Here is a 25218-nt window from a genome sequence, read left to right on the forward strand (position 1 = left end):
GGACAACCAGCAGGTAAGTGGATCCGTCTGACGAGAAGTTCATTTTGTAAAGGACTTGGTTTCGTAGACAAAATGACGATAAGCCTCTTGCAAAGACTTTGGGCGCTTTCTGAGTTCGTCCTTCTAAATAATTTATTAGACCAAGCAGCTCAGGATCGTCATGTTGTTGGTCTGCAATAGCCGACGTGTCGAGAATCCCGAGGAATGCTGTGTCTTCGTCGAGAGTAGCAGCTGACTCTATCGGTGACCGAGACAGGCAGTCAGCGTCTGTGTGTCGTTTCCCCGACTTGTGCACAATCGTCATATCGAACTCTTGTAGTCTAAGGCTCCAGCGTGCCAATCGCCCGGAAGGATCTTTAAGATTTGTCAGCCAACACAGAGAATGGTGGTCACTGATCACCTTGAAAGAGCGGCCGTACAAATATGGGCGAAATTTCATAACCGCCCATACCACGGCGAGGCATTCTTTTCAGTGGTTGAGTAGTTTGCCTCTGTGCGTGAAAGAGTTCTGCTTGCGTAGGCGATCACTCTTTCCGTGTCTTCCTGGCACTGCACAAGCACGGCTCCAAGGCCAACATTGCTGGCGTCAGTATGCAGCATTGTAGGGGCTGTCTCGTCGAAGTGGGCAAGCACTGGAGGCGTGTGCAGACGTTGCCGCAAGTCATTGAAAGCAGTTTCCTGTTCGTCTCCCCAAACAAAGGCAACGTCATCCCTCGTGAGGCGAGTTAACGGCGACGCAATGCGTGCAAAATCTGGTATAAACCGCCGATAATATGCGCAGAGGCCCAGAAAACGCCTGACAGCCTTTTTATCTGATGGTATAGGGAACTGGGCGACGGCGGCAACTTTCTCAGGATCCGGACGAACTCCTGCGTAACTGACAACATGGCCAAGAAACTGTAGTTCTTCAAAGCAAAAGTGGCACTTCTCCGGCTTCAGCGTCAGGCCGGCGGACCGTATGGCCTGCAGAACCACCTGCAGCCGTTGAAGGTGTTCGTCAAACGTTGCGGAAAACACAATGACGTCGTCAAGGTAGACTAGGCAGGTTAGACTAGGCAGGTCTTCCACTTCAGCCCTGACAGCACGGTATCCATGAGGCGCTGAAACGTTGCAGGCGCGGAGCATAAGCCGAATGGTAAGACCTTAAATTCGTACAGCCCGTCTGGCGTCACAAACGCTGTTTTTTCGCGATCTCTGGGGTCTACTTCAATTTGCCATATCCACTTTTTAAGTCCATCGAAGAGAAGTAACGTGCGTTTCGAAGCCTGTCGAGCGAATCATCTATACGGGGAAGCGGATATACGTCTTTCTTTGTCACCTGATTTAGCTTTCGATAGTCCACACAGAAACGCAGGCTGCCGTCCTTCTTCTTGACTAGAACAACAGGTGACGCCCAGGGACTCTTTGACGGTTGAATCACATCGTCTTCAAGCATTTTGGCTACCTGTTGTTCTATCGCTTCTCGTTCTTTTGAAGCCACACGATACGGATTTTGATGGATTGGTCTCGCTGTGTCCTCTGTGATGATTCGATGCTTGGTCAGGGGTGTCCGGCCGACTTTGAGGTCGACGCAAAGCAGTCGTGGAACTCGGCTAGCAGCGCTAGAAGGCGTTCTCGCTCCTGCTGAGGTAAAATAGGACTGACGTCAAGGATAGGTGCTAGGTCTTGGAGATTTGGTGCAGTCGTTGCTTCGAGTGCTGAAAAACAGTCGCGGACATCTACTACCTCATCGAAATAGGCCAAAGCTGTGCCCTTTGGAAGGTGCCGGCGCTCTGTGCTGAAATTGGTCAACAGCAAGTCCGTGCGCCCTTCGTTGACATGGACTATTCCTCGTGCGACTGAAATGCCGTGAGTGAAAAGCAGCGAGGTTATTCGGTCTGCCACTCCTTCACCGTCAAACGGTACGTCACAAACCACTGAAACAAGGACACACGATCGAGGCGGGACAGCTATGTCATCGTCATTGAGGCGAAAGGAGATGTGTTTGCGGCAATAAAGAATCAGTCAGACCAGGACTCTTGGAGAACGAAACCAGGCGGTCCGGGAAGTTGATTACAGCGCCGTGCTCCCTGAGAAAGTCCATTCCTATAATTAAATCTTTGCAGCACGCTGGGAGAACGATGAAAGTCGCGACGAAAGAAGTACCTCCTATGCCGATTCTTGCTGTGCATCGTCCAGTAGGCTGCAGTAATTGACCGCCCGCAGTTCTTATATGCTGTCCCGTCCACGGCGTTTTCACTTTCCTGAGACGAGCGGCGAGGTCTTGACTTATTATGGAAAAGTCGGCACCTGTATCGACTAAGGCCGTCACTTGCTGTCCATCAACAAACACATCAAGGTCGGCGCTCACAATTTCGTCGCTGTTAAAGTTCGTCGGCGTCACGTCGTGCTGTAGCGGCAGTACTGGGGGCTTTTTATCCTCGTGTTGTCGGCCTGCGACCTTACCCCGTGAGGTCGCCGCCTCTAGTTTCCCCGGCGTGGGCTGGGCGACCTCCTCCCACGAAGGTCAGCAAAGGTACGCCGATTCGGTGATGCCGACTGTGCAGGGGATGGAGAGCGTGACCGGTGGCCGAAGGTCGGGCTGGTGATGGGGCAGCGACTCGTTATAGGAAGACCGCGTCATTGGAGGGCCTTGGAAATTAGCGTCGTCACGGCGAGCCATGTAGTCGGCGTTGGCGCGGCGACCGTCATACCACGGCCGAGGAGGGCGAAACGCTGTGTCACGGTGCCAGCAATAGCGAGCTATATGGCCTGCACCACCGCAGTTGAAGCAGAGGGGCCGGCGATCGACAGTGCGCCAAGCGTCCGTTTTCCGAAATTGCGGGCGTCCCATGGTGTCCTCTTGTGATGGTGATCGAGGGGCGACAAATGATGGCTGGCGGCATGATGGCATCGGAGTCATAGGCAGACGTCTCAAGGCCTCTTGCTGAGGGTGTGACGAAGGTGCGGCTGTAGGCGGCTGGTAGTACGACGCGATAGCTGTGACGGGTGGTGGACGTCGGACAGCATCGGCATAAGTCATCTGACACTGGTCGTAACCAGGATCAGCAGCAGAGAAAGCATGCCTAAGTTCGTCACGAACGACTTCGGCAACGGCCGCCACGGGTGTATCCGTTGTGGGAGTCCAAAGCTTCTGAAGTTCTTCTCGAACAATCTCCCTGATCAGGTCACGCAGGGAGCTCTGATTGTCCAGAGTCATGGAGGCGGCGTTGATTGGGGTGCTAGTGCACAGGCGATCGTACTTCCTTGGTCTTTGGTGCAGAGCTCGCTCAATGGCAGTTGCTTCCCTTATAAAATGAGCCACAGTACTTGGGGCATCGCGCACAAGTCCGGCGAACAGTTGTTCTTTCACGCCGCGCATAAGGTAGCGTAACTTCTTATCTTCGGACATGTTGGGATCAGCCCTACGACACAGGCGTGTCATGTCCTCGGCAAACATTGCCACAGTTTCGTTAGGTTTCTGAATTCTTAAATCTAGTAACTGTTGAGCACGCTCTCGACGATCGACGCTAGCAAAGGTGTCAATGAGCTGCTGTCGAAAATCATTCCATGTCAAGATACGGCCTTCTCGATTCTCAAGCCACGTGTGAGCGCTGTCATCGAGAGTGAAATATGCGCGGGCAAGCTTTTGTTGAGCATTCCACTGATTGATATCGGCAACGCGTTCATAGTGGTCAAGCCAATCTTCAACATCTTCATGTGGGGCACCACTGAAGCGATCAGGTACAAGTGGCTGAAGAAGAGTTACCTGTGGCGGATTGGGAGAAGAGGTGCCATGTGCAACCTGTGGCGCGCTGGTGTTGGCCATTGGCAGATGTACGAAAGGCCTGGTAGTCAATTCCTCGAAGGCGGTCAGCTCAGGAGAGAGGCCTAGCAACCGCCGACTGAAGCGGTGGACGGGAGTTGTAACAGGTGACGGCGCGTCAGGACTCGATGAACGGCTCCCAGATTGAGTGTGGAGCATCAGGCAGGGCTGCGGTCCAGCACCTCCACCAGTGTCGCGGTGCACCGTAAACGGACAACCAAGACGTTTTGCAGAAGAGCGAGCAGCCCGTTTTATGCAGCAGCATAGACAAGACCATAGTTTGTTTTGTTTTGTTTTGCCTTCTTTTCTATGGCACGTACCCACTCTGGGGGATGGGCCAAGAATATGTAGTTGAAGCTTAAAATGTTATTCGAAGAATGTAAAATGGTTAAAAAAAAATTAAGAGTAGAAATGGTAATAATAAATAAGACATCAAATTAATACTTCAAAAATTATGCTATTGCGCTCGTATTTCAGACAGCCGTATTACCCTGATCAGAACAATTTGGTGAGATTAGATATATTGAACCGCATTTTAATAAAGAGCGTTTTTGAAGGAAGATTAAAATGGTACACGTTTAGTGGTTTGCATGAAATTACACACGGCATTGAAGGCATCCCTATGGCAGTATCCCAACCCTGAGGCTCCAAAGCTTAGTATAATTTCTTCAGTTAAGTTTAAGCCTATTTTTAACAGCGGAGTAATGAGCAGTCGAGATCTAATAATTGAATATCTGCGGCATGACAAAAAGAAATGTGCAATATTTTCTAATTCTCCGCAGAATTGACATAGGGGCGATATCGTCAGACCAGCTCTGTGTAAGTATAGATTTAATGGGGGGACACGGCATCGAAAAGACCATAGACACAAAACACGTCTTCTTCTTCGGTCAGAGTCCCGTTCCGCGAGACTGTCCGAGCCCACATCATCTTCTTCGTTGTCTGCATTAGAGCGGGCGCGGCAATATGTAACTTTCGTTAATGTATTCCTCCGGGGTCGAGCAATGCTTCAATATAGCTTGCTGAATCATAGGAATAAAAACGTAATGTTTATTAGACTACTATAAAAGCGGACCCAACACTAGAACCACAGACGTTAATCTGATATGACGCTTGTATCGTAGGAGTACATATCGTAGGAGTACCACGTAGTGTTTTTTTAAAGACGATAGTCTTTCTTGGGGAACTTAAACGCAGAAATTTTGGTCTGTCTTTCTGTCTTTCTGTTTGTCGGCACGTCCCTCGATTCAGCCACTCGGCCAAAGTTGAACCACTTGCCCAAGGGCCAGCCGTCTTGAACTGGTACGGCTGTTCATACTTGTGAACGTTGTCGATCAAAAATTAAATATCATGCATATCTGAGGTGCAACATCACTAGGTAAGTATTTTTCTTGTAAAATTAGATAGCAAGCACCACAACTACAATTGACGTTGCACCGAAATTACGCCTGCATAGGCTGTTTTTCCAAACCAGTTTATAGACCTGGCGTGGCTCAGTGGTAGAATACCTGATTGCCACGCAGAATGCTTGGGTTCGATTCCTGCTGCGATCCTAATTTTCATTCTTTCCATTCGTCGAGTCAACGCTGCCGATGTTGGTTTTCCTTAACGCTCTAGCATTTAAGTTACCAGTGTCTGTTCTCGCCGCTCCTGGGTAGATATAAACTGTCAATCCCCTGTGGCGCGTACCCGTACACCGCGGCCCTTGACTAACGGCTATGTGCCACACGTGTCTAGTGGAAAGGGTTTGACGACGTAGGCGACAGGATTTTCACGTTATTCATGTCATGACCCGACAATCATATTGATCAAATCCTCTTACCCTCCCAGGCCAATTTTTGTCTACACCAAGTTAAGGAGGCCATCGTGAAAGCACCCAGACGTAGGCGGCTAGATAGACAGATAGATAGATAGATAGATAGATAGATACGTAGATAGAAGCGCTCAAAGTGTCAAAGGTTCGCTAAGAAATGCTTCGCATTTAAAAAAATGAAGTTCCTGTCAAGTATATCGCTTTGTTAGCGTTATCTCGCACCGCAGAAAAAAATATTAAGCCAGTGCCACGTCGTGAGGACTGTCAGGCATTGAAGCCGTAAAGATGACGGTGACTGTCGGTACAAAAAGGTCTTCACCATCATCATTTTGTTTTATTTATTTGAATAAGAGCATCATTATTATCATCATCATTTCATTTTATTAATTCACTTTCCCCTCTGGTCACGTGACCTGCTTGACGCCTACTACTTCTGTTCCTCCTCCTCCTTTTACTACTACTACTCCTACTAACTACTACTACTACTACTACTACTACTACTACTACTACTACTACTACTACTACTACTACTACGGGTGCTCTAACACAGCTTCGATGTCGAAAGAAAAGGAAAGAAAGGCTGAGCGCGAGCGCTTTAGAACTTTTCCCGACTCATGCAGCAATTGCAACAATATCCAACCGATTAGGTTTCGCATTCATCGAGATAAGCAGCGAGAAAACAAGAGTGCGGCTACCGAGTCACGTGACGTTCCCGGAGTTGGCGCGCTCTTCCATTCCCTGTAGCGCTTCCTCAGCAGCGCGTATCCCCCCTACCTCAATCGCTGCCCTCGTAAGAAGCGCTGTGGAGAAACGGCGCGTGGAAACCCTCCACGAGCGGCAAGGGGCAGGGCGCACCTGCTCCAGACCGGACCAACAATGGCGAGAGACAAATGCTGTCCACTTCCATTAGGCCCCATTGCCTCTTTCACCCTTTCGTCCATTCTTTCTCCCGAAGACTGTCTCCGGTTTCCAGCTCTGGCCCGGACCCATCTTTCCGCCCACCCACACTGTCGTCTCTCCTTTGTTTCCTCCCTTTATTTATTTCCATCTCGTTTTACCTTTCGGATGCGAAGGAAGGTTCTTTCCTTTTTATCCCTTCCTTTTCTTCCCCTGGCTGCCGTTCGTCCTTCTTTGCCCGGCGACCTCCCTTGACGGTTCCCAGGATCGTCATTAGGAACAATTACACGCCCTCGGAATAACCGTTAGAGAAAGTGCAGGGTGAATCGTCGAGCAACGCAACGTGTTCCCGACTTCCCTTTCATTCTCTCCCTTTTATCTTTTTCCCGTCTTCCATTTCGCGTCCTCACCGTCATCCGTCCCTGGCGCGCACAAACGTACAGAACACCGGCACAATCGTCCAGCCGATAACCTGGCGTTCCTGTCCTCCCTTTATCATTCCCCTTTTGTCTTCCCTTTTTGTTTTACCCTTTACGCGAAGCGCGGTGACATTTCCTGCGCGCGGGGATGCGGCCGCGTCGTTCTCCTCCATACAGCCTCTCGGCGCCTTTCTTTCTGGTCGTTCATCGGCACGACCGTTCCGGAGGAAGAGGGTCTTCTCTTTTTTTTTCAGCCCCATTGTACCTTTTGTTTCTGTGGCGCGCACCTTTGAGACACCGGGTTCTTCTCGCCCTCTCTTTCCTGCACCCTTTCGGAGCTTCGTGGAAGCCGCGCGGCGCTTAAGGTACCTTCGACTCGCGCACATTGCAGCAGAGCCGCTGCCGTTTTGAGGACGAACCGCGAGCGAAGCCGCTTCTTTCTTTTTTTCTTTTCTTTTCCACAGACAACCGCTTGCTGCGCTACGACATACCGCGATCACATATATAGCCTCGCCCGCGCTTATTGCCTCCTCCCCTTTTCTGCGATTCCTTTTTTAAACGTTCGTGTTCTTGTTTTCTGGGCGTCTTTCTCGCGAAGTGGAAGACAGCTTCAGTGGCGAGAATGTGGCACAAACCCTTTGCTCTGTATATGTGAGCCAAGCACGTACAGTGCGAATGGTCTTAGAAGTCGATTCGCTTCCGTGTGGGTGGGTGCTATACTATATCATTTTGCTGGCTTTAGCGCTGATTAAACTACCTTCAATGATATGCGAGCTTGTCACTGAAACGCCACATTTACGGACATACATTTCGAGCAATTGAGAATCTGTGTCTAGTCCAGAACTTTTCGGTGTGATCTTGTTCTGAGCGTAGTTTCCAAAAGCTGTTGAAATAAAGTGCCGCACAAAAAAAATAAATAAAAACGTGCCATTGCTTCAACTAAGACGTCTTTTCGTTCTTCCTTTACAGCTTCACTTTGCACAGTCAGAACACTTCTGGGAATAAATAACTTGTCATAAGTGGCGTTGATGAAATTACGAAAGCGAGCCTGGTTCAGAAGTTCGCGCTCATCGAAGCAACTATCTTTCTCTATAGAACGTCCAAAATCCTATTGAAACTTCTCTGGAATGTATCTAACGCGTGCAAATAGTACACGAACGCCTAGCACATACAGATACGCATTTGTCTACGAGCGAAAGGAGCTACTTTACACTCGCCGTTGAAAGTATTGTCTCAAATTCTCCCTCCTTGAGAACGTATACTCTCAAGCACACCCGCGGACACAGTCAACTTGCTCAATGAGTACCGTGGCTGCAGCTGGAACAGAAAAGGAGAAAGAACAGTCGTGTGCGGGATCACTGTGTATGCATGCGCGAGTGTATACGCGAAGTTCTCGGGGCCGCACAAAGTGAAACAGCGCGTGCTCCCTCCGACTATCCGGTATGCAGGTTTACCTCCGCGATGCGCGAAACGTGACTGAGAATTTCGGCTTCGGTCTAAATCAGCTTCAGTAATTGAAGGCGAGGCCCAGCAACAAGCGATCGTGTTTTTCCTGACGGGGCTACTCGGGGAGGCTTCACTCGCGAGAAGATTTAAGAGCGCCCGTCCTACACGTTCCCAAGTTTTGTGTTCTTTCCGGCGGAGGTATAGTGTATCGGCTGAGCGATCGCTCCTAACTGTGACGGGCTGCTGATGATAGAGCGCTAAGTATTCTAAAGTTTCTTGGAGTTCCCACCCTTTGAGAGGGTGCTTGATACACGCTAACGTGTTAATCTTAAGAGGCGTTTTTTTTTTTTCTGCAGCAGTGTAACGGACCAGTGTGGTGCGCCTTGAAGAATGATGATGGCTTCGTTTTTTTTTTTTTTGCTGCTGGAGATTTTATTTTTATTTTTTTGTACTCTTACTGAGAACTGTTGGCCCCGAGGTCCAAGCTTTCAAGGGGATAAATGGTACATACACTGAAAATAAGCTCGTCAAAAAATAATACATAACAGTATTAATAAACGGTTAGGATGGACACTCGATTTTGCAATTCTATTCCGTTAGAATACTTGTGTGTTCGTTCCTGCAAAATACGGTGTTGATACAACATGTCTATACGGTGGCGTGTAGTTTTTGTTTCCCTGTGAAATGATTTCTTGATACTGATTTCTCTCTCATACATGCGACTGCATAAAGGACCCTGTAAGTTCTTATTGTCATTTTTCTGCATATTCGACATCAGCAAACACCATCATTCGTGTTACTTATAAACCATTCACGCCGAGCCTAGCACAGTTCAAATACGACTACAAATAAGCTTGTGTATCCACTCTCCCCTAAGAGCAGGCGACCTGCGTAATCCCTTCATTTAAATTTACCTAATGCTTCATCCTTTCCCCGCGATAATCTTTTCATTTGGTGGGGATGTTACTGAGGCCCTTCGCAATCTGCAATTTCTCTGACAAGCGGGCACGATAACACAAAAGATTTCTTCTTCTCTATAGAGACCCCACTCCCATTCGTCCACCCCTGGCTGTCGCTTTTAACTTCTTTGCAATTTTCTTGTCACCGTGCCTGCGTAGTTTCTGCCTACATTGTCGCCTACCTTTCACTTCTATCATTTTCCTCGAAATCTCCGGGGGTAGTGGTAGGCCGCATAAAGTGGTTCAGGTCTCGTCCCCGAATGGAGAGTGAAGTAATCTCTCTCTATTCAGTTTCTTGTTTTCTTTTTGTTTGTTTTCTTAGTGTCCTTATATCCTCAACCTTTGGGCCTCGCCTGCTTCAAACTGATTACAATGGTGCGGATATGAAGGTGAAGGAGGCGCGTGAAACACAAGAGCTGCAAAGAACGAGTGTGAGAGGATTGAAGAAAAAAAAAATGGCAAAGAAAATTCTTAAGAGGAGATTCTTCTTCAGTGAACTATACGAGCGAGAGACGACGACAGAGGAAAGAAAATTAGGAACCACGGGAATGAGCGGGAATACGTGGAGGTTCTGATACTGAAGAACAAGTAATCCTCCCATCAGATGTAATCCCTTCGCCACAGAAAAGAAAATTAAGGTGAAGGGAGGCGAGGGAGTGCTTGTTCTCAGTATCGTTCGTAACAGAAGAGACGTGACATCGCACGTGCGTGGAGTGGGTCGTGGTTTTGTTCGCAACGGCGCGAAAATCTGTGGCTTGGGGCCAGGTCACCTGCTCGCTTATGAATATGCGGGTATGGTCGAAAGCAAGATTGAAACTCGCAAAAAACGAATGAAGAAAAATTGCAGCCAGTGCCACGCCGTGAGAACCGTCGGACGGCGAAGCTGTAATTGCGCGAATGAATGTGATTGGCTAGCGAGATCATGTGCATCATCATCATCATCATCATCATAATTGAGCATCACCATCATTGTCACTTCGAGCATCATCATCTTTATTCACTCCCCCTATGGTCACGTGACCTGCGTGACTACTACTGCTACTACTACTACTACTACTACTACTACTACTACTACTACTACTACTACTACTACTACTACTACTACTACTGCTGCTGCTGCTGCTACTACTACTACTACTACTACTACTACTACTACTACTACTACTACTACTACTACTACTACTACTACTACTGCTACTACTACTGCTACTTCTACTACGACGACGACACAGGGTAGTCGACTGACAACGTCGCTGTAAAAGACATGCAGAACTATCACATGAGAGGGCAGAATGGCCCAACTGTCATGTTCGCTTTCAATCCACTCGTTTTTGTTTTGTTTTGTTTTTACTTGCGCAACTGCATCATGACCTTCGCCATAACGACTGTCTTGTAAGTACGCATACAGGAGCGATTTTCTTGACAGATTTGCCGTACCGTTTCAATTTGTGCTACCATCTGTGCGTTCCCTTTTGAAGTAACGTACATCTCGCGACAATTATGTCACGCGGCCTGAACAACTTAACCAGTTCCACTTTCGCTCTCGACTTGGCTCTCCTCGTGCCAAACTTGCTCCAGCGAAAACGCAACATAGCGGGCTGGACTTTGCTTCGCGTTCATACTGAGATAGCGATTCCTAAACAATATCAACTCAGTGTGGGGTTCTGGCCGCCTGTATTGGCACTTATGGCGCATTCGGATGGTCGCTCCGGTCCTCTGGCTCGGAGTCGGCGGATGCGAAGGCAGCCGGCAATCGGAGGGCGAGAGGCAGCGTACCAATCGAATGCATCGGCGATCCCGGAGCAGCTAGGAACAGCTAGAGTCACTGTATATGCTACCTTTAGGTAGCAGAGTTGCGCATAGGTCCGGCTAGCAACCACAGCTATGCGGTGAAGTCGCACTTCGTTTTTGCAGGCGACATGCCTACCGTGACGCCGATGTCTGGCGTGTCGAAGACCGGCAATAAACATTGACTGTCGATGACGAGTGTTAATTCAGTTCGCTGCAGCGGCGGCGTCGAGAAATAAAAAAATTGGCCCAAGCGGCAGCTTCTCCGCAATGCATGGTTGCTAGCGGCGTTGGAAGACAGATGCGCAACTCTGCTACCTAAAGGTAGCATATACAGTAACTCTAGGAACAGCGCGCCTGCAGCGCCACCATGCAGCCAGCGCGGGAAGTCGCCGGGTAAACATTCCTGTTCGTGCGCTAAATGGCATCGAGCGTCCGAGCTGGTAGCTTCAAGGCATTCGCCTGCTAGCTGCTGTTACAGCACTGACGTTTCCTCCGCCTTCAGTAGTCGCCCCCATTTCGACATGGTGCAGTTATGGCTTGGTAGATGTGAACTCGTCACACAAACGATCGAAAACGACACGAACACAGTCCAACATACGTGCACGAAGTACTAAGCGTCCGATGCTGTCCCCTTCCGAACTGCGCGCTGTGCCCTGTCATGCGGTCACCTGACGGTAAACGCGGCGTTTCGTGTCACCTAACCCGCCCGCTCGGCCAGATCGCGCCACGCTCTGACTTCGAAGACGGAGCGGTCGCGAGCGCTCCGAGTCGGAGGCTGACGCTCCGAAAGAACCAACCGAAGGTATTTCGAGCTCTTGAATTATACCAACCAAACGCGGAACCACTTTTCAGAGCGCTCCAGAGCGCCCCAGAGCGCTCAAAATTGCCCACCCGAAGACGCCATTAGTTACTTGGTGTAGGCGGCCTCGTCTAGTCGGCCGTCGGACATCCTTGGCTGAAGAGCGTCACTGCGTCGCCAACCTTCTTTAAGACAATGCTTATCATAATTGCTACTTCGCTACGTTGCATCAAATGCTCTGGTACCGGAAGACACTGAGTTCCTTGTCTGCTTCTTCTGTTATTTATTTTATTTTTCATCGGAGTGCTCTGCGAATTCGCGAGTTACACGAATGCATGTATTGCTAAGGCAGCTTTCTGATGCTCAGGCCGCATTTGCTGCTTAAAGCAGAACAAGTCTTCTCCTCGCGCGCGCACATGCACACACGCGTGCGCACGCGCACCAGAAAACACTCTAACTTATTTGGGGGTGAACACATGAAAGTTCAGAAGCCGACATAAGGCCGCGTTGTACTTACCGGGAGATGACTCAGGGATGCAAATGCGACGATGGAGCGACCTGGGCCTGAGATGATTATTGGGGACAGAAGGTTGAATTAAACGAAGCAGAATCAAGGGAGGACGGCGTCTAGCTCCGGCACTACGGAAACAAGAGCAGTCGCTTTTGTTGGCTCGGGGATTGTTGGAACAGACATGAGGAAACAAAAGAGAAAAATAACGCAAGGGGTGGAGCGCAAGCGATTACAACAATGCTTGCCAGGGACAGCGGAGGATTGTTCGCGTTTATAATAGCTGTCTATGAACAGAGGAAACAGACACACCAGAGAGAGAAAGAATAAAACAAAAAAACATGCACCGTGAGCCCGTGTCACACATGTAAGCAGAAAAAAACAAAAGTGCCGAGAACGAGGTATTCTGAAATGAAGATTACTAAGCAAAAGAAGAACCTTGATAGCAAAAGGACGGATGCGGAGGTTCCGAATGCACACAGATGCAAAAGGGCAGGACAGACGGCGGAGGGAAGTGATCTCAGATTGGATAAACGATTTTGGGCACTTGCCTGGCGTTTCTGACCGTATTACCTTGCTTGTGGCGTTCGGTACTTTAGTTTTTCTGGCTGCGGCGAGGGTTCCGTTCTGTTTTGAGAGAGTCCTGCAAGAAGACGGAGAAATTGGGGGAGGGGGGGGAGGTGTTGCGCGGTGCTCATCCTCCCGCCTCAAGAGGCTAGCTATACGTAGCTGTGGCTGGAAAAGAAAAGAGGGGGAGGGAATGTGAAGAGGAATGGCGGGGGAAGAAAAAAAGAAAGAAGGGAAATGCCAAGGTAAGACAGCAGATTAGAGAAACGGAAGAAATGATAAACAAAAAAATGTGGTGGGTCGGGAAGAGAGCTCTTGCGGGCCGGGAACGGTGGAAGGCTGGGCACTCCTTAATTGGAACACAGCTCGGGGTATAAGGGACGACGAGGTAAATGTATTGAGGGGCCTCTCCTGGAACAGAGCGGAGGTAGTTTATAGAGGTCGTGTTCTTCTCGGAGAAACAGGCGGGAGGACGAAGAAAAAGAAGCAATCAAGAGGAGGAAGAGCAGGGCTGGAAAGAAGAGCAAGACGTTGTTAGCGTGTACGGCTTGCACGCGCAAGGCGAAAGGTGTTTGGCCAGAGGGTAGTGCGAAGAAGAAGGTGAACTGGGCTCATGCACCTTGAGCTTGGATGGGAGAGGAGACACTATAGTAGAGAAGGAGAGCTGGAGAATTGGAAACTGGCGGTGCGCGTTGGGTAGGTCCGTGCGTGTGTATTCACTTTCGGAGAGAAACTCGATAGTGTGTCGGCACAATTAGTTGAAAGGCGCTCGAGGAGAACGGGCCTTTTTCCCGGTTCGGACACCGTGACTCCTCCTGCACTGCAGAGCTTGACAGTATTCCGATTTACCGCTGTCGAGAGTTGCGTGTTGAAAGTCAGATTGTTGCATGTCGCGTAGACGCGTCATGCAACATTGTAACCTACTAGACACGGTGCGCTTTTTGAATTGTGCAATCGCTGTTGTATTGGGGACCGAGAAATAATTTTTGCCGAAGAGAACATGCAAGCGCTAGACTTCGGAAACGCTACACTAACAGGAAAAAGGGAAATAAAAAAAAAGCAAACAAAGACCAGTTAGCTTGCTAGCCATGAAATATTGTGTACTAAGTTTTATGCAAGCGTGTCTTCTCAGTAAATAATTACATCATTCGACGCTCCATTTTTGAAAAATGTATGTTGTTTAGTAGACGCTGGCGCCGTTACAGCTCTGGTTACCTGTCATTTCACAGTAATTTGGCGTTTTTTTCACAGGAATTTGACACGAAAAAAAAGTTTTACACGTAAATAACGAACGCATTTGTGAGTAATTGTGTCTGTGTCAGGGATTGAACAGGCAAGGGTTGGAAAACAGCCTTTTTTGCTGAAGCTTACAGGCTAATGGTTACACCCTGAATCAACCAATAAACGCATTGAGCACTACCTTTTAAGCACTGGTGTGCACATGCGCACTGACGAAATTCTGCTTATCAGGTGCGCTATCACGCACACAGCAGGAATGGAAATAGCTGATTCATGATGGCTGTTTTTTTTCTCTTCATGTTTCACCTCAAGACGCGCTGTACCTTAATATTCTACTTATCAACTTTTAATCAGGACACGCAAAGAGTTTCAATGCGGCATCCTGTGACGATATACGAGTAACGTACTGCGCATGCACCCGACACGCAGCCTAGGCAACGCGACAGCCTAGCTTGCCAAGGGCCCACTAAAGCCAAAGCATCACGCCAGTTTGCAGTGTCAGCAGCGTGCAGTTGGGTTGACAACGGTCACTCCAGAAGCGCACCTTTGCTCTAGGGGGCGGCGGAACGCCTCGAGATGGCGAAAAACAAACCACTTCCGTGCGCGTCCGCGACGGACTTTCCGGTGGCTTGCAGCCCGCGGCATGTGCACAGTCTGCAGAACGGCGGTCGGCGTGCCTTATCGGCCATCCCTGGGCACGGAATGCAGCCGCCTGCCTTGCTCAGCGTCGCCGAACTTTGAACCTCGAAAACGAGAAGGGTGATCGGTGCGCGCCCTGTCGTCCAGTGCAATAGTTGCGCTTCGACCGCCCGCTATAATAGAAGCCCATCTGAACACGCGCGTCACTATAGGACTGTGGTCCACTGGATTTTGACTCGTTCACCGATTCCTGTTCGTCTCAGGCGGACTCGACGTCAACCGGCCACGAAAGAGTGTAAATATGACAGTGACTTAAGCTTCACGCCTGTGTTTCATGGTCAGTTTCGGTATGGCCACGTGGAGTTGACACAATCTGCCCTGCGCTCATCAGTCCATGACTTTTGTGAGTGATTAGCTGCTGTCCACTGTACTGAGTCTTCGGGTGACTTTTGATCATCAGTCAGTGAAATCTGAATTTGGTGAAGGTCTCACCGCCTCTTCGCAGAAGTCTGTAGCCAGGATACCATCGCGAAGTTGCGATGCGCACTAAAATCGTATTCCATCGCCTCTTCAAGACGTTCCATTGGAACAAAGGTGGGTCGTCCGTGTCCATACACATGTAATAAGTCAATTAAACTGCGCTCAATAGGTCGTCAATACTTGTACTCAGGCGAAGTAATGAAATATAATGTTATTAGGAAGTTTTGCCCCCCCCCCCCTTTTTTTCTCTTTTTTTTGTGTCACGAGATCATGACATTTTTGCGTCACATTTGAAAGACAAGCTATTCTCAGAGGGGACCTGCGCTTGCCAAGAGACACTACGGCGTTTCAAATAAAATAAAATATGATACCACCGCCGTCCGGTATCTATGGGGAGGTCACGAAAACAGCACGCCATCTTAAGCGATAACACCCACATCTGAATCACGTTTGCTTTAGCCCGATGCACTCGGCCAAGCACTGTAAGTGGCCATACACGTTGCTTTAGGAGTGCATATGATCGAATGTTCTAGCACTTTGTTGTCTATTCATATCAAGAGCGTAAAGTCTGGTGTGAATTTCTTGAGGCACAGTCGCAGCAGCCGTTACTGATAAGTGTGCCTTCTGCTCGACCTAGATCAGCTTCTTTTATTGTTGTGCCCGCTTTTAGAGCAAAGCTATATGATCCCACTTATAACCTGTGGCCACGGTAAGCTCAGGGACTACATGTTTGATTACGTCACACCTGACTGCGAGCGAACACAGGCAGGATGCATATATAGGGCATGTCGAACGTTGTATCATGGTTATTCGTTTCACATGACCCGCAGCCCCCGGCCGAAAATGGCTGCCCCTACAAGCGACGACAATTCTGATAATAATTGTTTTGGTTTAGTGTCCCAAAACCACGATATTATTACGAGGGACGTCGCAGTGGAGTGCTTTCGACTACCTTGGGTTCCTTAACGTGCACCTAAATCTAAGTACACGGGCCTTAAGCAGGCGAGAATTCTGGCTTTTGGGCTTTATGTAACGGCGCCGGTGTTGCTAAGCTCAATTTTGGGGCTGTTTTCTCATACAATCGAGCAGTCATAACACTTTGTGACGTCATTGTTCTTTTATGGAATTCGTCGAAACTTATTTGCCATTGCTATTTCAAGCCGCTGTTGCTTCAACGTTTCCCCGAGGTAACCATAAAGGTTACGTTTGTCCTGCATGAATACGTTTCTCGTGTATCCTTGGGCAGCTTAACATGACATATATTGGGTGCTGTTTGTCGTAGCCTACAAAACCGTAAGGCAGTCGTAATAAGACAACACAACACCTGTACCGGCATGCTTGTCTTACCCGAAAGGTAACGCTGCTTCCATGGTCTAGAATCAAACCTGTGATCCCATTCCCAGCAGCAAGAAAACGCTGCGCCGCCGCGGCCGGGGAGAAATTGCAACGCTCGTGAAAAGGCTGAAATTCAGAAACCTGGATCCTAAAATGATTGAATGACTGAAGTAAGTATGAACAACACCAAAAGCTTGTGAGCGCAATTACGCACTGAGAAAGACGCTAAATCATAACGAAAACACGAACGAATGTGCTTTCTTTGAGTGAATGTGTCCTGATGAAGTCTCTTCTGCCTTTTTCCTGCAGGTGAGTCCAATGTGCTGGCATGAGCCCAGGCACCTCTCCTACAAACGTGAGTAAAGTGCATGGACTTACTGAATTAATAAGACTCTCCACGGAAGTGCAGGTAAATGAAAACACTATACAGGAGGCCCGAATATTAACACTTTATTATAGCGAACTCGCTGTGCATTTCGTCCACATTTGTTCAAGTGACTTCCTGAATTTCGCACGAACACGCTAGGTGTCGATTATGTCACGGTGTTTTCCCGCACCTTGCGTGGTTCATTAGAGGAGGATCGACGAATGATGTCGTACCTGTATTTTCCTTGATTTTTGGTGTGCGATTTTTTGTTAACTAACAAGCACTTAATTTACCTCGACCAGTTATTGCCACAGTCCGCACCTCCCCTCCGAAAACTTACTGCACCTAACGTGGTTTTGCACTGCTCCGTGATCGGCCTGTCTTTGACCAAGTGAGGATGTCATGTGGTGAAGTCATCATGTGACGTCGCACCACAGTGACGTCATGATGACGTCACGAATTTTGGTGATATGTGTGTCAGACGTCATATGGTGATGTCTTTACGTCATGATGATTTCTTTTTTCTTCTTTTTTTTTCTTCTTTTTTTTCTTTTTTTGCATCACTCGTGTCGACGCCGCCGCCGGTCAAAGCTCGCATTTGATGAGGCATCTATGGCTTTCGAATGCCTTCATATGACGTCATTTACTGTGTTTTTTAAAACATTCAATAATGGCGTTCTGACGTGGCTGAAAGCACTGCGAAGCGAGCCATGCATTGCTGCCACGAAAGTCAACCTTGAGCGCCGCATTTCTTGCACACCGCTTGCACCTTGGTCATGACATTCAAAACTGTGGCGGCGGGGTCAGCTTCGGCGGTGCACTGGTATCACCAGCAGGGCGCAAAAAGTACACACACTGGAGATAGGAGCGCCAGGAAAGGACGGAGGTCAACAAGACCATGGCGCCGTTGATAATGGTTTCTACCAAGTGTGTCAGTATGCTTGACAGCCCCGCGGTCCTATAGATCCCCTAAGTGGAGATAGCACCTTAGTTCGACCAACTGCCCCGTGCATGTATACACCGTCGGCGTTATCGAGATACGCACCTTGGTTCAAGTTCGACAGGCAAATCTGAGAAACGCCTCCGCCGAGAGAGACCTTTGGACGCTTTAAAGTGCACGCGCGCTTCGTTTTTGTTGTCGCCAAGTCTGGTCAGAAAAATTCACTATGTCAACGTCGCAAAGGAAAGAGAACAGCATGTATATGTCGATGGTGATATCGGTTCTCGGAATGTTCTAACTGTGCATTGGAATAGCGAGATCTAATGTAGCGCACCTTCCCATATGTGGACAACAACAACGTAATCATAATCAACAACAACAACAAGATATAGTCAGTATTCTGCAGCTTCCACTTGATGTACGATTAATATCGATTTGGGATAAATTTATCTGATATCTTCTATCCTTTACGTTGCGGAGTACCCAAATTTTCAGCCGCATGACTTGATGTATTGAACAAGGCACCCCACGCTAGAGGCCCGTGTAGTGAACAATTTCAGTGCGCGTTAAATGATCCCAGACTTTCGAAATTATCCGGAGGCCTCCACTATATACGGTGTCTCTCATAGCCTGAGTTGCTCTGGGGCGTTAAACCCCATAAATAAAAAAAGCCTTTCAAATAAAAATGCCTTTCATTGTCCTTGAGCAAAGATAATACTTGATGCTTGTTTATGAGAAGTGTTTTCGCGGGTGCCGCAAAACTTCAAATAACGAAAAGAAATACAAGTACAAAAAGCAACCAGTGCGAGGAAGACGCCTGTAAACGTATAGTTCACCTTGGCGATACAATGCTGCATGCGTGCCTCTTCGACGACGCCTGAGGTGAAGTATTTGTGAGTTCATTCCTCCTGAGTTATCATCCTGCTCGTTATCAACAGTGCACTTTCTGGAAAGTGGACGAGATTGGAACTTGGCGACCCGGGAGGTGGTACTCCACGAAGCGACCTGCCGCTGTCGTTGGCCGCCGTGCTTGCCAGTGCACGACACAAACAGCTGACGTCCTTGAATATCTAAGGTGTATGTGGTCGAGAATGGAGGATATTTCGTGAACGAAAGGCACGCTATCGCACAAAATTTGTTGCTTAATCGTCACTGCGTGGGCAAACGCAGTACTGAAGTAATATTATCGATTTACCCTGCGTCCCAAATCAACTGCAAGCTTGAGTTATAGACAATAAGCGATATTTTAAAGTTATATAACTTTATAATATCAATAATTCAAATAAATAGCTAAATATTTCTCAGCGTGACATACGTCTACGCAGTGCACTTTGACGCAGCTTTTATTTAAGCCATATGAATTATTATTGGTGTAAAAAGAGAGAGAGGGAGAAAGATAAAGGAAAGACAGGGAGATTAACCATAGGAAGCTTCCGGCTTGCTGCCCTGTACTTAGGAAGGGGAAGGGGATGTAAAAGAATGAAAGAGAGGAAGAGTTTGCGACGACAGCAGGCGACAAAAAAAAAAAAGGAAAACAGTCATATGGGCCGTAGCACGATCCAAGTACTAACTACACAGCAACATTCTCTTCCAACAGTCACAGTTTGACATTGAGTCCGGTTGCTTGGAGAAACCGCAACAACGCCCTCAGAGCGGCTCGTGCTGATGACCGGGTAGGCCAGGGTCCTAGGATTTTGTTCTCCGTGAGAGGGCGGTTGTCCAGCTGGCCTAATGCGGCTGAGAGGGCCGCTCTTTCGGAGTTGAAGCGGGTGCACTCTCAGAGAAGGTGCGCGACTGTTTCGCTGCAGCTGCAGACTTTTGCATGACGGGCTCTCAGCCATTCCAATAATAAATGAATAGGCACTTGAGAAGGCCACTCCAAGCCATAGACGGAACAGCAGGGTAGAGTCACGTCGTGATAAGGTGGACGGGATGCGTAATTCAAGATCAGGGTCCAAGGCATGCAGCCATGCACTTGTAAATGTAGATGATGACTTCCACAAGTCCAACGTTAGACGACGGGCTAGCATACCAGGTTCTTTTGCGGCGTCCGATCTGAAACGGGAATGGCGATAGTGCTGACGCCGTCGTGAGCGGATCGGGCAGCTGCGTCCGCTTGGTCATTTCCCTGAATTATTGTTGTAAAACAACACGATGAAAAGCTAATGTTAATACTTCTCTACTTTCTTCCACTCTTCACCGTGGTTCATGGTTACATTATATACTGGTTATTGGCACGCTTGTCATGAAAGGACCGTAGAAGTCACTAGCTGTACGCGCGATTAAGAGACGGTGGTGGTACACTCAATACACTTAATACACTTGGGCGGGCTCTGTCACATCAGCCTATATAGATTTCCCCAGAACGAGCATTTGGGTGTGCATATTTGAGACAACCAAATGCGCAAGACCACGTGTGGAACATCTCTCAATATTACATGCGCCTTATGATCGCCTCAGTGGCAGAGTGTAACGCCTTTCCGTCACATCAGCGTTTCAGCCACCGCGTGATCGAGGCGTTTCTTGATCCGACTTATACGACACTGGGCCTGCGGGGAAGTAACGCGACAGCGTAACCGAAAGTACCGTGCAACCTGTCCAGTGTCGCTTTGAGGAAAGGAGACAACGCCTAAATATAAAAAAAATAGAAAGAATCGCGACGGAGCGAGGCGTTGGGGACCTGCGGGATCTCTCCCTTATCGTCGAGTTCCAGGTGTGCGAGATGATCGAAGTGGACGGTGATTATAGGTTTCGCGAGCGCCGACTGCAGCCTGGTGCCCCCCCCCCCCCTTCCCCACATACCCCCCCCCCCCCCCCCCCAACCCTGCAGATTTTTCTTCGAGCTAAGCGTGGCTTCTTTGTGCTCTAGCACTGGTGGATTTCGTTTCCGGTGAGCCATTCTGAGGTCGATACAGATATTAGGTGTGGTAGAGACGGCTCCAAGCGACGTCCCCTGAAAGACTGAAGTACAGCAGCGTATAACTGCGCCTGTGGCTCGATTGACGCATACGCGTCTATATGAGCCTATGCGGACGAACCTAAGGGAGCAGAGAATATGCACGGTATCGGGTTAACGTTAAAGAGGTTTACAGCGCCTGATCTATTTTTACGACGCTGTAACATGACATAGTACTGGGGGGCGGATACATGATTTTTCCGAGGGGCAGTGGGGGGGTGTCATCTTCTGGGAGGACGTGGTAGGTACTCTCTTTTGGGTGTGCAATGAAAAAATAAATCAAAGGGTGGGGTGAGGGAGGGTATCAGGACATCCCCCTCCCTTCCTCTTTGGATCATCCAGTGCATGCATGGTGCGCATCACGTTCATAAATGTTTCTTTTTTTATCTAAGGCACCCACCATGGTTTTTGTGTCTTTGCTTTGTAAGTCATGCATGATTGGCTGAGTCGGGTGCAATCCTAGTGTGAAGTTCTCGCCCATTTACTTTCATTTTGCCAATATTCCCGCGCCCAAATATAGGACACAAGGGCATCCCTTTTATATAAATTTTACTCATTAATTTAACAACAGGCGCGTTGACCTTCCGTAGAAAACCGACCACCCTAACAGACTGTGGTTTTGACAGTTAGGAAAACGCCATGAAATCAGTGCGATAAAAAAATTAGGAAATTAATTGCAAGCATTAGCACAAATAGTACCTAAACAGCGTCAACGAATAATTCAACGCTCTCGGAAATTTTGGTAGAAGTCCCACAGCAATGCCTAAATGGGTACTGTGGGTACTAAATAAATAAATAATTAATAAATAGCGTGGAGAGCAGCGTATAAGCAAACTGATCACCAGCAGACCTGCCTGCTTTTGAATGATGGGCCTTTCTCTTTATATAACAACACCCGCCGCGGTGGTTTTATGGTTATGGTACTTGGCTGCTCACCCGAAGGTCGCGGGATGGAATCCCGGGCGCGGCGGCCGCATTTCGATGGAGGCGAAATGCTAGAGGCCCATGTGCATGGATTTAGGTGCACGTAAATAACCCCAGGTGGTCTAAATTTCTGGAGCCCTCCACTACGGCGTCTCTCATAATCATATCATGGTTTTGGGACGTAAAACCCCAACTATTACCTTTTTACAACAACCAGTACGCTAAATAAAATGCCATGCCGGTCGTTGTGTAGTCGCACTGCGTGCGTAAATCCAAGGGTATTGATGTCATTGTTCGATTCTGACAGTCTAAGAGCCTACAAGTATACGCCCGGAGCTGTACGTCTCTATCGTGAGCGCATCGCACGTGTATGATAGGTCCCTGCTCTCACCGTTTGTCAGTAGCCTACTGCCGGCGCAGAGCGAGCTTTTCTATTCGACTGTTGAGGATTGGTGTCACCGGGTGGCGCAACGGTCATAGCCAGCGCGGTAGTCTGATGGATATGTTTGGGAGCTGAAGGAAGTCGACGCTCGCCGCTTTTGCCTGCGTATATTACCGGAGTCGGATCCGTGAGCCACGACACAAGGCAATTTACCTTTTTAATAATTTCTCACTCGGTTGGTCATGAAGTGCGGATCACTTGTCTTAACGCAGATATACTCACATTAGTTAATTAAGAACCAAATAATTTATATTCTCGCCAGGTTTATTCGTGCGGATGTATCGTAAGTAAATCATATGTCTATTAATATATATTTTTGTTTCGATTTATTAGCCAGCACATGTGTCCAGCCGCACCTGCGTACATGCGTGTGAGTGAGTGAGTGAGTGAGTGAGTGAGTGAGTGAGTGAGTGAGTGAGTGAGTGAGTGAGTGAGTGAGTGAGTGAGTGAGTGAGTGAGTGAGTGAGTGAGTGAGTGAGTGAGTGAGTGAGTGAGTGAGTGAGTGAGTGAGTGAGTGAGTGAGTGAGTGAGCGAGCGAGCGAGCGAATGAGTGAGTGAGTGGCTCCCTTGAGAAGAGTATCGAAAAGTGCCTGCCGTGACATGTGACATTATGTAAAACGTGCGATGTTGACACGCAGCAACAAGGTCAATTAACTCTCGTGGTGTTCTTGACCCGCAGTGCTTCGCGTGTTTTTATACGTGTTTTTCGCAGAGCGACTGTTGATGTAACTGTGCAGATTAGAAAGGCTTGAGTTATACGGTGTGTAATGTTGTGATTGTGCGTTTGATTTTATGTGTAATCATTTGTGTCAGTGTGTTTTCCTGTGTATGTCAAGCAAAACAGAATGAGTTTGAACGTCTACATGTGAACTGACTTTTCCTATTTGAACTTGTTATACAACGCTTGTGTGCATATGAACCTATTAGACGTATCTGAACCGCCATGTGCATGATCGGCTGTGTGTATTTTCCCATCGTGTGTTCTACTGTATTGCATTTCGTGACCTTATTATTTTTCTTACTGCACATTTTGCTAGCTCACCAAGCGACAAGGAGTAGCCGGTGCCACCATAATGGCACCAACCTCTCCTATTTCATCATTTCAATAAAAAAAAAAACGGTGACATGCGAGGCTGGAATAGGTCTTCGAGATACCTTAAGGCGAAAGCCTCATCTCATGGGTCGAAAAATCCGGCGCCTAGCGTTGGCAACACGAACGGAACGAAAATTACGTAACATAACGACATCAATGACGTCATGCCGCGAGGTCATCATGACGTCACAGATTGCTAAAATGTGTGATGTCATCACACGACATCGTCGCCTGGACAAAGGTGGGCTGATCCCGTAGGTAGTACAACCCCACGTGAGGTGTTGAAAGTTAAAAAGAAAAGAAAAGAAAAGAAAGACAAAAGAAAGGAAGAAATAAAAGGGAGGGGGGGGGCGCGGGAGAGAAAGGCAGTAGACTGAGAACGTAAACCTAATTTAACGAATGTCTCATGAAAGCATATATATGTTTTCGCCTGCTCTCCTTAGCGTTGCCTAAAAGGACTGCGGCATTTGGCATCGTAGGAAAGCACGGTAACATTAAATGGGTGCTCACGCAGTTACGTTTCAGTTACGCTGCTATCTTTCTCTCCCAAAGCATATCCAGGAAAGTAAGCAATCAAAACTCATAACCAGAATAAGAAAAAGAAATATGTAAAAATTCCAGCTCCTGTTTTCAATTTTAATAACGAGCTCTGCTTCTCAATTTTACATCCCGCTCTTTCACTCGTCCATTCCCCACACACGCCGACAGAGGACGAGATTTGAGACTAATTCCATTAGGGCAGGATCCCCATAACGTGTTACATGCCTGGCGCCATGCGGAAGCCAGTTTCGCTGCGCACGATAGCGCCAACAGGCGTGCGTGGCCACTTCGCGCATATTAGCGCAGCAGCCGCTCAAGACTTCCTCTTTACTTTCGCTGAATATGGCTTCTGGCAGAACCTAATCTACACGCGTGCATATACGAATTTAAGAAAATTTACACGGACAGGAGAAAACGTAGAGATTTATGCGCTTCCTGCACTTTCCTTGCCCCTCCTTTCCGTACGGCTCAACCTTCGCATATTTATAACGAGCCATGCGAGTGATCTCTCCTGATCGTGGGTGTGTAAAAGAAGGTATACTAGCACGCTCGAGAAAATCTGCTTGGCGGCGCTGGAGAATTAATAAAAGAAAGAGGCCTAGAGGGCGCTAAGTTGCGACGATGAAAAATGAGCTGGCTCGGGCCCTGGCCCTCGTCTCGCTTTCGGGGCGAACGTTTTTGTCCGCGGCTGATGTTCTCCACGAGGTGTCGGCCACATACCTGCCCTTGTGGCTCTGCTAAGAACGCCTCGTATTGTTCGCACACATTTTTATAGGAAAATTTCGGACTTATCGCGGCATTTAGTGACAGTTATTTTTCTCATGATACAGTGCTCTGGGTAGTTCCGCAGTTGCTTTTCCGCTCTTCTTTATACTCTACGTTCCCATTCCCACGTGTAGGGTTTCGAACAGAGCAACGATTAGTTACCCTTTCTGCCTTGCCTTCTTTTCCCCTCTCTCTCTTTCAAGAGGCAGTACCTTCAGCTGTTACACTTCCGCAACTGCGAACGGCATCGCATCCACTACGTGCGTCCTTACGTGGTCTTTCAGATTACTGAGATGCTCAAACGTTTCTACTGTCGTTGCTTCCAGTCTTGTTGCAATCTTTCGCTTGATTAGGGCCACAAGACATCTGGATGCGGAGCTCTACAGTAATTGGAACCAGCAGAGCTGACAAGATAGCCGAGCAGCGTTCGTTTGCTTATCCCTCGTGCCCTTCCTTGGAAACGTGTATTTTTATCGCGCAACATTTTCCTTTCA

General features: G+C 48.3%; 1 protein-coding gene across 2 annotated transcripts in view; it reads left to right on the forward strand.

The window, feature by feature from the left end:
- Positions 1-25218, forward strand: part of LOC119393311 (zinc finger E-box-binding homeobox 1) — a 604428-nt gene that overhangs the window by 134596 nt on the left and 444614 nt on the right. Inside the window, exon 1 of one of the 2 annotated variants that reach the window (XM_049416199.1) lies at positions 14633-15476. The exons of the other annotated variant lie outside the window; for it this stretch is intronic. Coding sequence (XP_049272156.1) covers positions 15422-15476 — 55 coding nt within the window. The 5' untranslated portion in view covers positions 14633-15421. Of the gene's footprint in view, positions 1-14632; positions 15477-25218 lie in introns of those variants that run through there. 2 annotated transcript variants of the gene reach the window in all.

This window comes from Rhipicephalus sanguineus, chromosome 5 (assembly GCF_013339695.2).
Source record: "Rhipicephalus sanguineus isolate Rsan-2018 chromosome 5, BIME_Rsan_1.4, whole genome shotgun sequence".
NCBI classification, from domain to species: Eukaryota; Metazoa; Arthropoda; class Arachnida; order Ixodida; family Ixodidae; genus Rhipicephalus; species Rhipicephalus sanguineus.